General features: G+C 38.6%; 1 protein-coding gene and 1 non-coding gene across 2 annotated transcripts in view; one reads left to right on the top strand and one right to left on the bottom strand.

Moving 5' to 3' along the window:
* KMT2C (lysine methyltransferase 2C) overlaps positions 1 to 18,382 on the bottom strand; it is a 277,011-nt gene that overhangs the window by 168,801 nt on the left and 89,828 nt on the right. The window contains 1 exon segment of the mRNA XM_036863101.1: positions 1,599 to 1,737. Coding sequence (XP_036718996.1) covers positions 1,599 to 1,737 — 139 coding nt within the window.
* On the top strand, positions 3,875 to 3,981 carry LOC118901398. The gene has a single exon (XR_005021371.1). It is a non-coding gene; the product is annotated as a U6 spliceosomal RNA (small nuclear RNA).

Here is an 18,382-nt window from a genome sequence, read left to right as displayed (position 1 = left end):
TGACCAGGGATCAAACCCGGGCGCCCTGCACTGGGAGCACAGAGTCTTAACCACTGTACCACCAGGGAAGTCCCTGAAATTTTTAATATAATTTATATATTTAATTTAAATATAAGAGACAGCCAAAAGAGAGTTTGGGAGAAACTTGATTTACATTTTAGAATGATCATTTTTGCAACTGTCCTAAGAACAACCTGGACTGGGGAAAGCAAAGAGAAGAAGTGGAGAGACCACTTAAAAGGCAACTACAGCCTCCTAAGGATAAGAGGACTTGGACTAAGATGCTAGGCAAGTTAAGAGAGTAAGGGCTTCCCTGGTGGCGCAGTGGTTGAGAGTCTGCCTGCCAATGCAGGGGACACGGGTTCGAGCTCTGGTCTGGGAAGATCCCACATGCCGCGGAGCAACTGGGCCCGTGGGCCACAACTACTGAGCCTGCGCGTCTGGAGCCTGTGTTCCACAACAAGAGAGGCCGCAATAGTGAGAGGCCCGCGCACCGCGATGAAGAGTGGCCCCCGCTTGCCGCAACTAGAGAGAGCCCTCGCACAGAAACAAAGACGCAACACAGCCAAAAAATAAATAAATAAATAAATAATTAAAAGCTTAAAAATAAAAAAAGAGAGAGAGTAAGTACTTGTTTGGGATATCTTCTAAAGGTGGGCTACAAAATTTAGAATGTGAGGTATGAGAAAAGAAAGAAATCATGGATTAACTCAAAAGGTTTTGGCCTAAGCAACTGGGTGAATATTGGTATTATTTATTGAAATGAAGAAATCCTGGGGAGAAAATTTGGGACAGGCCTGGGGTCAGAATCAACAGTGGTTTTGGACATGTTATGGTTGCAGTGTCTAGTATACTTCCAAATGGAGATATCAAGCAGACAGATGGAGAGGAAAGTCTAGAGTTCAGAGGAAGGTCAGCCCTCAAAATATAAATGTGTGGTTTCATTAGCACACAGATAGGACCTAGCTATCGGACTATAAAAATAAAAGTAAACAGGCCGAGGACTTCGACCTGAGGACTCCAACATGATAAAGGTGGGGAGTCCCCACAGAATCCAGCAAGAGACGAAATGAGGAGGCAGATGTGACAAAAGCAAAAGGAAGGAAACATTTCAAGAAGATGGGGATATTCAACTGATGGATGGTTTCAGTTTTATTCATGTCTTCCAAGTTAAGATCTAAAAAATTACAAGACTTAATAAGCTGAATGATACACAGAGAAGTTATAACATCCTGTATTTCTCTTTTTAAAGAATGAAGAGAGGGTAAAGAACAAGAGTATAAACTTAAGTTTACAAGTAAATCAAAAATCCGTTCTTATGCTAAAAGTTTAGACTCTTTTCTTCTTCTAGGAATCGCATACTGGAAATATTCTGTCCTGGTCTGCGGAGAGCAGAGTGACACAGTAGACCACTGCTCTGTTCTACAGCCACCTAAGCCCACGGACGTGCTTCACTCCAGCTACGCGCAGAGCTATCAGCTCTAAAAGTCCACCCAGCTTTCTGTCCTAAGCCTGCACTCTCTGAATTCCCTCTACAGTCAACTTGCTGCTCTTTTTCCTGTCACTAATCTCCAATCCAGCGGCATTCATTCTCTAACCTGATTTTGGCTTCTATACCAACAGAGACCAGGGAGGCTGCAGATTCCTCAGACACAGAACGCTGGAAGGCTGGGACTGGCCGCTTGCTGCGGTCCACTTCTGCTTCAGCATCCTCTTCTGCTGATTGCTCTTTGATTTCTGCTTAATAGTAAACAAGAGAATATAAAAAGTCATTCTGCATTATACCAATCTTCAGTGACTTTATCTATAAAGCACACATCGTAAAGGAAAAATAATGAAGCAACAAATGACAATACTTAACATAGGAAAAGCTTATATATATATAATTAATGGTACTGTTTATATTTATTCTCTATTATAAAATGATAATCATCAAAATAATGTAAAACAGGGCATACTTTTCCAAATCACAATTGACTCAAATCTTAATAATAACTGTTAAGAACCTTATTTTCAGGATTATAGCAGTTCCTCTACAGAACAAATGTGACTCATGAAAAAGTTTCTTGGTAATTTATAAATTGAAATTATCATTAATTTAAAACAAGCATTACGGCCTCTATCAGCCATTCTAAAAGCTAAATGAAAAGAACACACCTTGACTCCAGTGCCTTTTTCAATTATCCTCAAGACTCCAACCCCGAACACCTCACACATACTTTCTTAGGAGGCAACCTAACTGTTGAGAGGGTTTCCAAACACCATTACCCCTAATATCATTCCTCTCTTTAAATGAAACGACATACACACCACCCTGTCTCTCACACTGTATTGTCAGACGTTAACAGGCACGATCCCTGCACTAGCGCTCCCAATGCAATCCCACGCTCCTGGCTCCACCTTTCTTTCTAACTGCAAACTTACACATACTTTTCTGCACCACTACCCCCAAACCAACCAACCAACGAACCAACCAGAAAAGCTTATAGTCGTTGAAGCTCCTCCTGTCGTTTCTTCCTTTCACCACCACCAGACTTCATGCACTGGGACTCTGGAGTGGCTGCCCTCCACCTCAGACCCTTCCTACAAGGCATCCATCCTCCAACCACGGCACTGTTCTCTCCACCTCCACTGGTGGCAAAAGAACTAATAAATAATCCCGGGCTACTCACAAGCCTTCAAACACTCCAGAAATTCATCTGGCACCAAGGAGTACTCACTCCCTCCTTAGTGAAATGCTTTTCACCTCTTAAACACAGGGAGATATCATGGATTACTATGGGCTTTGGAGTCATGAGGACCAGTTCCACCAACTACAAACTAGGCAACTTTATGTAGAAGTCATCTCTCTCAGCTTCAATTTACTCCCCGTAAAATTAGAAAACTACCTATACTTCATGAGGCTGTTAACAAAGATTAAACGGTCTAATATCTGTCTCTTCAGCTGATTTAAGACCTCTAAATGTGAGTACAGCTCTCTACATGTCCTTTACGTGCTCATCTTTTGTGTGTGTGTTTTTTTAAATAAATTTATTTATTTATTTATTTTTGGCTGTGTTGGGTCTTCATTGCTGAGCGCAGGCTTTCTCTAGTTGTGGTAAGCGGGGGCTACTCTTCGTTGTGGTGCGGGGGCTTCTCACCACGGTGGCTTCTCTTGTTGCAGAGCACGGGCTCTAGGCACACGGGCTTCAGTAGTTGTGGCACATGAGCTCAGTAGCTGTGGCTCGCGGGCTTAGCTGCTCTGTGACACGTGGGATCTTCCTGGACCAGGGCTCGAGACAGGGTCCCCTGCATTGGCAGGCAGATTCTTAACCACTGTGCCACCAGGGAAGCTCAACTTACTGATTTTTTTTTTTAACTTATTTATTTTTGGTTGTGCCGGGTTTTAGTTGCTGCAGGCGGGTTCCTTAGTTGCAGCATGTGAACTCTTAGTTGCGGCACGCGTGTGGGATCTAGTTCCCTGACCAGGGATCAAACCCGCGTACCCTGCATTGGAAGGCGGATTCTTAACCACGGCACCACCAGGGAAGTCCCTGACTTACTGATTTTTAAGTCAACATCCCTAACCCTACCTCCTGTCCTGAGCTCCAGACCATACTTCAACTGCATACGAGGCACATCTAGCAGCTTGAACACTCACTTTCACATCAAATCTGATTTCTTACCTCTCAGATCAGCATGACTTCCCTACCAAAGTCTTCTAGATTCAAAATGAATTTTAGGGAACTATTCTGACGATTAATTTTGAGAACTATTAAATTTTTTAGTTAGAAATAATTATTACCAATTGTAAATCCTGTCAAATCATAAAATTAATGATGCAATGAGGCATCAAACATATGGTTTTGGTTTTCCTATTTAAAATGTTTCTTTTGTGCTCGCTTCGGCAGCATATATACTAAAATCGGAACGATACAGAGAAGATTAGCATGGCCCCTGCGCAAGGATTACACGCAAATTCGTGAAGCGTTCCATATTTTTGATGCAAGAGGGAAGAGTATGGGGATATATGTATATGTATAACTGATTCACTTTGTTATAAAGCAGAAACTAACACACCATTGTAAAGCAATTATACTCCAATAAAGATGTTAAAAAAAATAAAATAAAATGTTTCTTTTTAAAACTGAAGTAGAAAAGTTGACCATAAATTAAGTGCTTGTGGGGCCTATTAATCATTGTGTCTGTCCTGCCTACCCCTAGCCACAAAACTGGTATAGAATCAAATCTACAAATACAAAATACATTTGTATCAAACAAGGATTATAAAAAGATCTGCAAACTTTACTATATAAAAATATTAAATTTCTATATGACAAAGGACCCCATGAACAAAATTTAAAAGTACATCACAGACTGAAAGAAAATACATGTGATTTGTATCCCCCAAAAGGTATTCAAATCCAGAATGTGTAAAGAACTCCAAAGATGAATAAGGCACATAACCCTGTAGAAAAATGGACAATGGACAAAAATCCACCTTCTCTTATTTTTTTTTTAAGATTTTTTTTTTTTTGACGTGGACCATTTTTTAGTCTTTATTGAATTTGTTATGATACTACTTCTGTTTTATGTTTTGGTCTTTTGGCCATGAGGCATGTGGGCAGGTGGCTAGCTCCCCAACCAGGGATCAAGCCCACACCCCCTGCACTGGAAGGTGAAGTCTTAACCCCTGGACCGCCAGGGAAGTCCCTCTCTTTCTTTTATGTTGTTCAAGTCTTAGTAGGGCACATAACTACTCAGCAACAGACTTTATTTCCCATTTTTGCAGCTAAGCATGGCAAGTTCTCACCAACAGAATACGACCAGAAGTAACCATGCAATTTCTACATCACCTTAAAGGAAGGGGTTTGTTCTAGACTAAATTATGTTCCCTCTTTCCTATGGACTGGACCATGGGCATGTCAGCAACCCAGCTGCAATGCTGCAGATGAGAACAACACTCTGAGGAGGGCACAGAAACAAGATGGAAGGAACCTGGGTCCATAAATAACCACAGGGAGCAAAGACACCCCATCAGCCTGGACCTCTCACTCTCAGAAATATTACATGAAAGAAAAATGAATGTTTTATTTAAACCACTGCTGTATCTGGACATCTCTGTTACAGCAGTTTAACCCATGCTCTAACACAGAAACTGGCATCAGGTGTGGAGAACTGCCATCACAAAAACTTAAAATAGGTGGGCTGGTGAGCAGGCGAGAGAACAGTGATAGTAGTGTTTGGAAATCAACTGACACCGTTTATGCTGTATCAAAATATATGGTAGTGCTGTGACCTGCAATAACCTGAAAAGCAGACCAGCTGCCTCCAGAGCTCTAGGGAAAGCATCTGGAGAGAGCCAGAAATTATTCTGTGTTGCCTGCCCTCTAGCACTTTTACAACCAAAGACAGAAAGGAATACGGTACTGCTTGAGAGATTCTCTCTGTCTATAATATTCAAAGTACTATAAAGTGACCATATATAAAAATACCTTTAAAGAAGCATTTCATTTCTACCCAGAGATGTGCAGAGCACATGTGGGGTATGCCCTTTTTGTACCATTTCTACTACTAGGTAACAAGAAAGGGTAAGAGTCAAGAGAAGAAATGAGAACTGTAAAAGAGGAATAAGAAGAGGGACTCAGAAGCTTACAGACAATGAGCCAGGTGGACGAGGGTCATGTCACTACATCCCTGGGAACACGTTTCTCCTAAGAACCAGCGCCATTTAGCCTGCATCCCCCCCTCCCCCAAAATCAGGGTCCCTCCAATAGGTATGGCCTATCCGTTCTCTCTTAATATGTTGCAAACCACCACTATGGCCTCTAGTCAGTATTTTTTTTCTAGCAAACTGAGGCACAATCTCAGGTATTCTGTTGTTTTTCTCCCCCTGAAAAATAAAATACATAACACTTCAAACTTTTTTTGGGTTTTCTTTATTGTTTATAACTAAGGGGAAGTAAGTAAGAGGACAATCTGTCTGCCTGTCTCTCTCTCTCCCAAATTAGACCTAGAAAGAAATGGTAAGGTTACATATGAATGTTATTGGTAGGTTGGTAGGTCTTCAGATACACAACTTTTGAAATTTCAGAGGGGAAAAAGATTCAGACAAAGGGATTTTTTTTTCTTTTTTAAGAAATGGGACCAGGAACAGGCCTGATCCACAAGGAGGACAGTAGTAAAGCAGGCTTTAAAAGAGTTCTCTTTTCTTTAAAAAAAAAAAAAAAAAAGGAATATTCTCCTCTTAGCTATTTTTCCTACTGGCTCTGCCCATGATTCTAACCTGGATCTGCCAAAGACCCAGTAAGGATTGGTGGGTTTTGGTCTTATTTTTGGTTTGGATTTCGTTGTTTTAATCATTTGTTTTTTAAGGAATAAGGAAAAGTCCTATAACTGCTTCCTAGGGAACAGTTCCAGCCACAAAATAGAAATAGAAAAAGGTATCCCTAAATATGTGAAACTACACGTAATAATACAACCTATTTCTTTTGGCTGTCACTCTTCATTTAGTAGAAAAGTTAGGTCTCACTATCTGTCAAAGTCAAGGCAAGACAATTAAACTAGTGTTTACGTCCCTCTCTTCTCTTAGCCCAAGCCTTCGAAAGACTGTCAGAGTTTGGCAGCAGAATGTGAAACAGACTACTCTGGCTGAAATGAAACCTAAATATCCAACAAGAGATGTCATCCAGAGATGCTCTGGATGAAATGACTGTGAACCCAGAGACAACTGAGAGAACAGTTCTGATGCGAGTACTAGGCTATCTGCAGTTTACTAATAAAAATGCCTCAAACACCATCCTGTACTTGTGCCTAATGCAACAAAGCTGGCCTTTCAACCTGTGCCACTGTGCAGTTTTTGCCTTTCATGGGATTCTATTTGTTCAAATGCCTACAGTCCAGAAATATGCAAATAAGAACAAACACATACTTTTTTTTTTTTTAAGTCATTTTAAAAATTTAAGTGTTGGGAATTCCCTGGCGGTCCAGTGGTTAGGACTCCGAGCTTTCACTGCTGAGGACCCAGGTTCAATCTCTGGTCAGGGAACTAAGATCCCACAAGACGTGAAGCACAGCCAAAAATAAATAAATTTTAAAAAATTAAAAATTTAAGGGTTATATTTTTCTTTGATACAAAATCTCCAGTGTATCTTTCTCCTTACATTGAACCTGACCTAAAATACTGACAAAGCCAGTTGGTCACAAAATGCTCTAAAACCAGAAAGATGGAGTCCTCTCCAACCCTGGGGATGATCAGAGTGGGGTGGTTTTAGTCGAAGCACCTACTTGCATTTAAACTCAAACCACCAGGTGTCACATGTGGGTGGTAACTACACTAAAGAACCTAAGAGAACTTGGATAGCGTGTGCACTCTAGGCAAACCTTTGTAGATACATAGGTAAATGGGACACAACTGTAAATTAGCTCTAACCGTGCCCTTACACAATGCCATTCCACCTCCCATGACTCTTACTCTTACTTAGGATTAATCCTAAATAGTTGGTTCTATGACACAAAAAATGTTTAAAATTAATAGCAAAGGCTGTTTTGCTGCTTTAGTTAAAATCAAAGGCTTGGAGTCAAATGGTCCAGAATCTGCATCATATCTCAGTCATTTGCTAGCAATGTGACCTTCACAACTTGCTTAATTAACCTCACCTCAATTTCAGTTTGCTAATCATTTAAAAGATAGCTAATGCCAGCTACTATAAAACTGCCTCTAAGGATCAAAAAAGATAATACATTGGGCACTTAGCCTAATGCCCTAAGTATACAGTAAGTGTAGGTATGTAGCTGCTACTCTGATTACCTACATTCACATACTATAACTATGTATTTACTTTCCACCTAGTTGGATATCACCCACCAGATCACACATTATTAAACTGTATTGTGGGAAGTAACAGGAATAAAGAGAACATTTATTTAGCACCTCCTGGCTCTTTGTTAGGGATTCAATAAATCATTGCTTTAGAATGATTTTTTTACCAAACAAAATTTTGGGTAACTACTATGTACCATACATTCTAGTCCAATGGTAGTATAAAAATAGTCTATTTTATTGTGTTTATCAGGGTACATATGATAAAGCATCTCTTTAATGGGGGAAAAAAAAAAGAGTCAGGATCCCTATGCTTAATGGATCTATTCATGAAATAGCAAACGATGGCAACAGGACACAATCACTGTCATGATGGAGGTACAAGGTATCATGGGAGTTAAGGGAAGAGGTGGAAAATATAACTTAGAAAGGCTTCAGAAAAGTGTCAGAAGCCCAGCTGAAACTAACAGGACAAGTGTAAGTGTGCCTAATAGTTCTCTCACTTAATTCTTCACTTTTAAAAAAGAGTAATATCTGAAACTAACATTGTAAAGCAATTATACTCCAAATGAATAAAGAATATGTGGCACATATATACAATGGAATATTACTCAGCCATAAAAAGAAACGAAATTGAGTTATTCGTAGTGAGGTGGATGGACCTAGAGTCTGTCATACAGAGTGAAGTAAGTCAGAAAGAGAAAAACAAATACCATATGCTAACACATATGTATGGAATTAAAAACAAATTGGTTCTGAAGAACCTAGGGGCAGAACAGGAATAAAGATGCAGACGTAGAGAATGGACTTGAGGACACGGGGAGGGGGAAGGGTAAGCTGGGATGAAGTGAGAGAGTGGCACTGACATATCTACACTACTAAATGTAAAACAGATAGCTAGTGGGAAGCAGCCGCATAGCACAGGAAGATCAACTTGGTGCTTTGTGACCACCTAGAGGGGTGGGATAGGGAGGGTGGGAGGGAGATGCAAGAGGGAGGGGATATGGGGATATATCTATATGTATAGCTGATTCACTTTGTTATACAGCAGAAACTAACACAACATTGCAAAGCAATTATACTCCAATAAAGATATTAAAAAAAAAAGTTTAAAAAACCAGTAAGTTGTAAAGATCAACAAAGGAAAAAAAAAAAAAAACAGAGGAATATCTGGACTTCCCTGGTGGTGCAGTGGTTAAGAATTTGCCTGCCAATGCAGGGGGACACGGGTTCGATCCCTGGTCCGGGAAGATCCCACATGCCACGGAGCAACTAAGCCCGTGTGCCACAACTACTGAGCATGCGCTCTACAGCCCGTGGGCCACAACTACTGAGCCCGCGTGCCACAACTATGGAAGCCTGCAAGCCTAGAGCCCATGCTCTGCAACAAGAGAAGCCACCGCAATGAGAAGACCGTGCACCACAACGAAGAGTAGCCCCGCTCACTGCAACTAGAGAAAGCCTGCGTGCAGCAACAAAGACCCAACACAGCCATAGATACACAGACAGATAAAAAGATAAATTTATTTTTAAAAAAAGATAAGGAAACTAAGTCTGAAAGTTAAACAAGCTTGAGGTCACATAGCTAACAGGAAGCAAAGCTGGGATACACAATCAGATTTGTGTAACCCCGAAGCCCAAGGGTGCTCTTTCCACTACTACACACTGCCTGGCACGATATCTGATCTGATCATAGCTCATAAGTTTTATGAATAAATTCATGTTAAACAGAAATGTTAATATTTTACTAGGACCATGTTACTGAGGAATCATTTGTTGAATATGAAGAATGAGATGAAAGTTGAAAATACAGAGTTTTTCTCTTTACTTCTTAAGAACTACTGAATAAAATTATGAAGTAGTAAGAACATTTACCTCACAGCAAAGTTCATGGAAATAAAATATTTTGATCTTGGTCAATATGAAATTTTCCCCCCAAAGGTTAAATAATTCTTTGAAAGAGCTGTATGTATCCTACAAATATATTCAGCAAGCTCACCAACATGACAGAGTAATAGATTATAAGATGTCAAAAATACTCTAGAGTCCAATTATGGCCTCCTTACGAATACACAGTGCATTCTTTCAATGCACCCTATCTTTTTACTCAACATCGCTAGTTATTAGAGAAATGCAAATCAAAACTACAATAAGGTACTACCTCACGGCAGTCAGAATGGCCATCATCAAAGTCTACAAATAACAAATGCTGAAGAGGGTGTGGAGAAAAGGGAACCCTCCTACATTGTTGGTGGGAATGTAAATTGGTGCAGTCACTATGGAAAATAGTACGGAGGTTCCTCAAAAAACTTGAGTTACCATATGATCTAGCAATCCCACTCCTGGGCATATATCCGGACAAAACTATAATTTGAAAAGACATGCACCCCTATGTTCACAGCAGCACTATTTACAACAGCCAAGACAGGGAAACAAACTAAATAATGAATGGATAAAGAAGATGTGGTATATACATACAATGGAGTATTACTCGGCCATAAAAAAGAATGAAATAATGTCATTTACAGCTACATAGATATACCCAGAGATTATCATATTAAGCAAAGTAAGTCAGAAAGAGAAAGACAAATAACATATGATATCACTTATATGTGGAATCTAAAATATGACACAAATGAACTTATCTATGAAATAGAAACAGACTCACAGACATAGAGAACAGACTTATAGTTCGGCAGGGGGGATAGATTGGGAGTTTGGGATTCGCAGATGCAAACTATTATACATAGGATGGATAAACAACAAGGTTCTATTGTATAGCACAGGGAACTATATTCAATATCCTGTAATAAACCATAAAGGAAAAGAATATGAAATATATATATATATATATATATCTGAATCACTTTGCTGTACACCAGAAACTAACACAACACTGTAAATCAACTATACTTCAATTAAAAAAAAAAAAAACTAAAAGCAAAGCATCCTATCTTTTTAGTTTTTAGACTGTATTTAATAAGGGGTTCTAGCATGCTGGAGGGAGAAATTACATCTTTATTTTTACTGACCTCTGAGATTTAGAATTCTAAAAATACCCCATTTCATCATAAATATACGCACAAGCAGAGTTGTATAGCCATACTCATGTCTCTGTCACCAATAGAAAGCAGATATTTTATCACATCCAATGCTTGCAGATATCCCAAAAATATCACTTACCCTCATCACTACTTCAAAATTACCGTAATTATAAATTAGATTTTATGATTTAAGAGTAAATAAAGAACACAATATGAAATTACAAATTTCGCTTTTTTCTATTTTGGTAATATTTCAATATAACTATTTATCTTTGCAATTTTATTTTATTAGTTTTAAAACATTATTTGGAAAAGAGTCTGCCATAGGGGTCAGTGACACAAAAAAGTGTACCACTAGACAGCACTCCACTAGACTATATACTCTATGAAAGCAGCTACTTTGTCTGTTTTACAAACCAGAGCCTATCACAAAACCTGATGTTCAGTAATTGTTTAATTGATTAATTAAACACTGTGTAATACAAAGCAAGCAGATAAATCTTATTATATACAAACACATAAGTTAGAAAAATCACAGAAAAATATAAATTTTTAAATGCGCTAATATTTGGTAATTACGTTACTCAACACGAACATCCATTTTTCTACTAGTTATCCAAACCGCATGCTTCTATGATTTAGTCAACTACTAAGTAGAATAAAAATTATTTTTCTCTCTCCTAACTTCCTTTACCTCCCCAGAATTGGCAATACTTTCCTTGCTTCCTTTATAGTACTAAGACTACAAAAGAAAGCATATCTAAGAAACTGTGTAATCATGTCCTTTCCTTCTTTAGAACAGTGGTGCTCAAAACAAAGTCTGCATCCCGACAGTTACGTTTTCCAGTGGTGTGTGGCTCACTGAATCTAATGTATCCACTACATCCAAAATGTGCTGTAAAGCTAAAGAATAAGCACATGATAAATAGCAAATATTTTACTTATTCTATCTTTATTCATTAAACTACTTGACACTCATTAATATCAAGACAGTCACCACTTTCAGAGGGCATGTAAAGACTTTAAAATGTAAGCAACTATAAATAAATACACAAAAATGTCAAACAGTGGTTCCCTAGAAGCTAATACTTTTACAGCTAACTTATTCTCTTTATACTTACCTATAGTTTCATAAATTTTCACAAATGTACGTTACTATTATACTTTTAATGATTTTTTAATGTAAGCATAAAAGAATTAAGAAAAAGACTCCAATACTTATCAAGACCTCAAAACCACAGTGATGTTAATTAGGATAGTAATTATTAAAATTCAACTGCTCTCTGGACATTTTATTTAGTTAAAAATATTTCCTTTAGTTTTTCTATATGACTTTTTAAAAATGTGTTTTTAATGGATACTCATTTTTCACAACTAATAAAAGAAACTAAATAAACCCAACAAATTACAATATACATCTTCACCATATAATAATGGATATTTATAGCAATCTTAATCTTCTTCTGAGCCTTATCTTTATTTAGGCCTAAAAATCCAATGCAAATAATATGAGGATATTTAAAGAAACATCTTCATGGCTAAAATTTAGTAAGTGCTTACTATGTCCTAGGCAGTGCTGTAGGTGGTTAAACGCATTAACTCATTTAAACTTCACAACAACCTTATGAAGACGGCTGCCAGGCCTAGGACTTTACACAAGCTAGTAAGTTAGTCTGTTACTGTTTCATGGATGCTGGCGGAAGACACAAGACTCCTGGATCGAAGACAAAAGGACTGTGTCACTCACTGCACAGCAAGCAGCAGAAGCATGAGGATACTGCTGTCAGTTCCCTTCTGGGCCCCAAGTGTCACCGGGGCAAAACCACAGGCCCCAATGGACTCCTGCACTCACACTGAACTGTATTACAAGGAACGAAGAGTGTGGGAAACCACTGCTTTTATAGTAAGCATTAAACAACCCTGCTCTTTGTCCCAGAGGGAGACACACCCTCATTCTACAAGGCTGCTCACTGCAAACACAACCCTGAGAAAAGGCCCAGATAAGGAGTGGTCAAGGCCTTCCGTTCTTGGCATACACAACAAGATGTGTCAGGTGCAAGGGACCCATGGAGGGGTATCCCCAAAACACAGCTACTATCATCATCTCCATTTTACAGATGAGGAGGCAAGGTAAGAGGTCAAGGAACTTTGCTCAAAAACACAATTAAGCAGAGGAGTTTGGATTCAAACACAGGCAGTGTGGCTCCAGAACCTGAACTACCACTAATCACTACTACGTTGAGTGTGAGTTGGAGCAAAGAAATTGAAGAAATCAAAATAATTGCAGAACTGAAAACAAGAGGATCCCATGAAGCAACAATAATTCTGAAGACAATGTTGGTATGTGGTGGATGGGCTGGAGAAAACAGAAGAATCTAAAACAGTGAAAGTGATGAAGGAAGATTAGTCAAGGAAAAAGAATAACACATACAACAAACATGCATAATTACTACTGCTTAACAAAGAAAATAGACTGAATGGAAAAAAATATTCGAAGATTCTATAGAAAAAAGCATTCTTGAAACGAAGGATGGATTCTACAGATCAAAGCAGCTCAATCAAAGCAGAAGAAAAAATAAGCAGCCCCAGCCCTTAACAAAGGAAGCAGATAAAACGTTAAGAAGCAAGTGGAGGACCTCCAAACAGAATCTATAACCATGACCTACATGGTACCCCCCTTGGCACCCATTTCATGCCTCTCTGCCACTGAAGCCATCATGCTGCTCCTATTGCTAACTCTAGGTGTGAACTCTGACTATTGTACTTGGATACCAGAGATTGGTTTACTTTTGAAACAGACTGGGTCAGCGATAGACATATGATAAAAACTGGTCCTAGAATTCTGTTTAGCTGACACAGAGTCATGCTCCCTCTCCAGGGATATGGACAAGAAATCATGTAGTACCCAAGTTTGCAGGCAACCATCTTCCATCAAGGGGAGCCAGCCACAGGATGAAGCTGACTAAAAAAAAGGCAGAGAGATGCAATGAACCAGGAATTTTGTGACAATAGTGAGCCTGACTTAAGCCAACTCAAACACATGAAAGTACATGACCCATAGATTTCATTCTTTCTTGGAATTCGAGTTATTTTACTTTTTTTAAATTTTATTTATTTATTTTTGGCTGTGTTGGGTCTTTGTTGCTATGCGCGGGCTTTCTCTAGTTGCAGCGAGTGGGGGTTACACTTTGTTGTGGTGTGTGGGCTTCTCACTGCGGTGGCTTCCTTTGTTGCAAAGCAGGGGCTCTAGGCACGCGGGCTTCAGTAGTTGTGGCTTGCAGGCTCAGTAGTTGTGGCTTGCGGGCTCTAGAGTGCAAGCTCAGTAGTTGCGGCGCATGGGTTTAGTTGCTCCACAGCATGTGGGATCTTCCCAGATCAGGGCTTGGACCCATGTCCCCCGCACTGGCAGGCGGATTCTTAACCACTGCGCCACCAGGGAAGCCCCGAGTTATTTTACTTTTAATAACAATATCCTGGCTGGTAGACTCTAATAAATGGATATCAAGTTTCATACACTACCCAAGGAAACAAAACAGACTATACATTCTATTCAAGTGCCCCCCAAAATTTACATAAACTAGCACATATTAGAATGCAGAGAAAAGAATCCTGCAGCCTGTGGAACAAAAACCACATTCACAGAAAGATAGACAAGATGAAAAGGCAGAGGGCTATGTACCACATGAAGGAACAAGATAAAACCCCAGAAAAACAACTAAATGAAGTGGAGATAGGCAACCTTCCAAAAAATGAATTCAGAATAATGCTAGTGAAGATGATCCAGGACCTCGGAAAAAGAATGGAGGCAAAGATCAAGAAGATGCAAGAAATGTTTAACAAAGACCTAGAAGAATTAAAGAACAAACAAACAGAGATGAACAATACAATAACTGAAATGAAAAATACACTAGAAGGCATCAATAGCAGAATAACTGAGGCAGAAGAACAGATAAGTGACCTGGAAGACAGAATTGTGGAATTCACTGCTGCGGGACAGAATAAAGAAAAAAGAATGAAAAGAAATGAAGACAGCCTAAGAGACTTCCGGGACAATGTTAAATGCAGCAACATTTGCATTATAGGGGTCCCAGAAGGAGAAGAGAGAAAGAAAGGACCTGAGAAAATATTTGAAGAGATTACAGTTGAAAGCTTCCCTAACATGGGAAAGGAAATAGCCACCCAAGTCCAGGAAGTGCAGAGAGTCCCATACAGGATAAACCCAAGGAGAAACACGCCGAGACACATAGTAATCAAATTGACAAAAATTAAAGACGAAGAAAAATTATTGAAAGCAGCAAGGGAAAAACAACAAATAACATACAAGGGAACTCCCATAAGGTTAACAGCTGATTTCTCAGCAGAAATTCTACAAGCCAGAAGGGAGTGGCATGATATATTTAAAGTGATGAAAGGGAGGAACCTAAAACCAAGATTACTCTACCTGGCAAGGATCTCATTCAGATTCGATGGAGAAATCAAAAGCTTTACAGACAAGCAAAAGCTAAGAGAATTCAGCACCACCAAACCAGCTCTACAACAAATGCTAAAGGAACTTTTCTAAGTGGGAAACACAAGAGAAGAAAAGGAGTTACTAAAACAAACCCAAAACAATTAAGAAAACGGTAACAGAAACATACATATCAATAATTACCTTAAACGTGAATGGATTAAACGCTCCAACCAAAAGACACAGGCTCGCTGAATGGATACAAGAACAAGACCCATATATATGCTGTCTACAAGCAACCCACTTCAGACCTAGGGACACATACAGACTGAAAGTGAGGGGATGGAAAAAGATATTCCTTGCAAATGGAAATCAAAAGAAAGCTGGAGTAGCAATACTCATATCAGATAAAACAGATTTTAAAATACAGAAGGTTACAAGAGACAAGAAAGGATACTACATAATGATCAAGGGATCAATCCAAAAAGATATAACAACTATAAATATATATGCTCCCAACATAGGAGCACCTCAATACATAAGGCAACTGCTAACAGCTATAAAAGAGGAAATCAACAGTAACACAATAATAGTGGGGGACTTTAACACCTCACTTACACCAATGGACAGATCATCCAAACAGGAAATTACTAAGGAAACAGAAGCTTTAAATGACACAATAGACCAGATAGATTTAATTGATATTTATAGGATATTCCATCCAAAACCAGCAGATTACACTTTCTTCTCAAGTGCGCACAGAACATTCTCCAGGAGATACCACATCTTGGGTCACAAATCAAGTCTCGGTAAATTTAAGAAAACTGAAATCATATTAAGCATCTTTTCTGACCACAACACTATGAGATTAGAAATCAATTACGGGGAAAAAACGTAAAAAACACAAACACATGGAGGCTAAACAATACATTACTAAATAACCAAGATATTATTAAAGAAATCAAAGAGGAAATTGAAAAATACCTAGAGACAAATGACAATGAAAACACGACGATCCAAAACCTATGGGATGCAGCAAAAAGCAGTTCTAAGAGGGAAGTTTACAGCAGTACAAGCCTACTTCAAGAAACAAGAAAAATCTCAAATAAACAATCTAACCTTACACCTCAAGGAACTAGAGAAAGAAGAACAAAACCCAAAATTAGTAGAAGGAAAGAAATCATAAAGGTCAGAGCAGAAATAAATGAAATAGAAACAAAGAAAACAATAGCAAAGATCAATAAAACTAAAAGCTGTTTCTTTGAGAAGATAAAATTGATAAACCATTAGCCAGACTCATCAAGACAGAGGGAGAGGGCTCAAGTCAATAAAATTAGAAATGAAAAAGGAGAAGTTACAACAGAAACCGCAGAAATACAAAACATCCTAAGAGACTACTACAAGCAACTCTATACCAATAAAATGGACAACCTGGAAGAAATGGACAAATTCTTAGAAAGGTAAAACCTTCCAAGACTGAACCAGGAAGAAATACAAAATATGAACAGACCAATCACAAGTAATGAAATTGAAACTGTGATTAAAAATCTTCCAACAAACAAAAATCCAGGACCAGATAGCTTCACAGGTGAATTCTATCAAACATTTAGAGAAGAGCTAACACCCATCCTTCTCAAACTCTTCCAAAAAATTACAGAGGAAGGAACACTCCCAAACTCATTCTATGAGGCCACCATCACCCTGATACCAAAACCAGACAAAGATACTACAAAAAAGAAAATTACAGACCAATATCACTGATGAATATAGATGCAAAAATCCTCAACAAAATACTAGCAAACAGAATCCAACAGCACATTAAAAGGATCATACACCACGATCAAGTGGGATTTATCCCAGAGATGCAAGGATTCTTCAATATACGCAAATCAATCAATGTGATACACCATATTAACAAATTGAAGAATAAAAACCATATGATCATCTCAACAGATGCAGAAAAAGCTTTTGACAAAATTCAACACCCATTTATGAAAAAAACTCTCCAGAAGGTGGGCATTGAGGGAACCTACCTCAACATAATCAAGGCCATATACGACAAACCCACAGCAAACATCATTCTCAATGGTGAAAAACTGAAAGCATTTCCTCTAAGATCAGGAACAAGACAAGGATGTCCACTCTCACCACTATTATTCAACATAGTTCTGGAAGTCCTAGCCACGGCAATCAGAGAAGAAAAAGAAATAAAAGGAATCCAAATCGGAAAAGAAGAGTAGAACTGTCACTGTTTGCAAATGACATGATACTATACATAGAGAATCCTAAAAATGCCACCAGAAAACTACTAGAGCTAATCAATGAATTTGGTAAAGTTGGAGGATACAAAATTAATGCACAGAAATCTCTTGCATTCCTATACACTAATGATGAAAAATCTGAAAGAGAAATTAAGGAAACACTCCCATTTACCACTGCAATAAAAAGAATAAAACACCTAGGAATAAACCTACTGAGGGAGACAAAAGACCTATATGCAGAAAACTATAAGACACTGATGAAAGAAATTAAAGATGACACCAACAGACGGAGAGATATACCGTGTTCTTGGATTGGAAGAATCAATATTGTGAAAATGACTATACTACCCAAAGCAATCTACAGATTCAGTGCAATCCCTATCAAATCACCAATGGCATTTTTTACAGAACTAGAACAAAAATATCTTAAAATCTGTGTGGAGACACAAAAGACCCCAAATAGCCAAAGCAGTCTTGAGGGGAAAAAACAGAGCTGGAGGACTCAGACTCCCTGACTTCAAACTATACTACAAAGCTACAGTAATCCAGACAATATGGTACTGGCACAAAAACAGTGATATAGATCAATGGAACAGGATAGAAAGCCCAGAAATAAACCCACGCACCTATGGTCAACTAATCTATGACAAAGGAGGCAAGGATATACAATGAAAAAAAGACAGTCTCTTCAATAAGTGGTGCTGGGAAAACTGGACAGCTGCATGTAAAGGAATGAAATTAGAACATTCCCTAACACCACACACAAAATTAAACTCAAAATGGATTAAAGACCTAAATGTAAGACCGGACACTATAAAACTCTTAGAGG

The sequence above is a fragment of the Balaenoptera musculus genome, chromosome 9, assembly GCF_009873245.2.
Source record: "Balaenoptera musculus isolate JJ_BM4_2016_0621 chromosome 9, mBalMus1.pri.v3, whole genome shotgun sequence".
Classification (NCBI taxonomy): Eukaryota; Metazoa; Chordata; class Mammalia; order Artiodactyla; family Balaenopteridae; genus Balaenoptera; species Balaenoptera musculus.
Note: the sequence above shows the minus strand (reverse complement) of the source record. Positions and strands in the feature narration are given on the sequence as shown.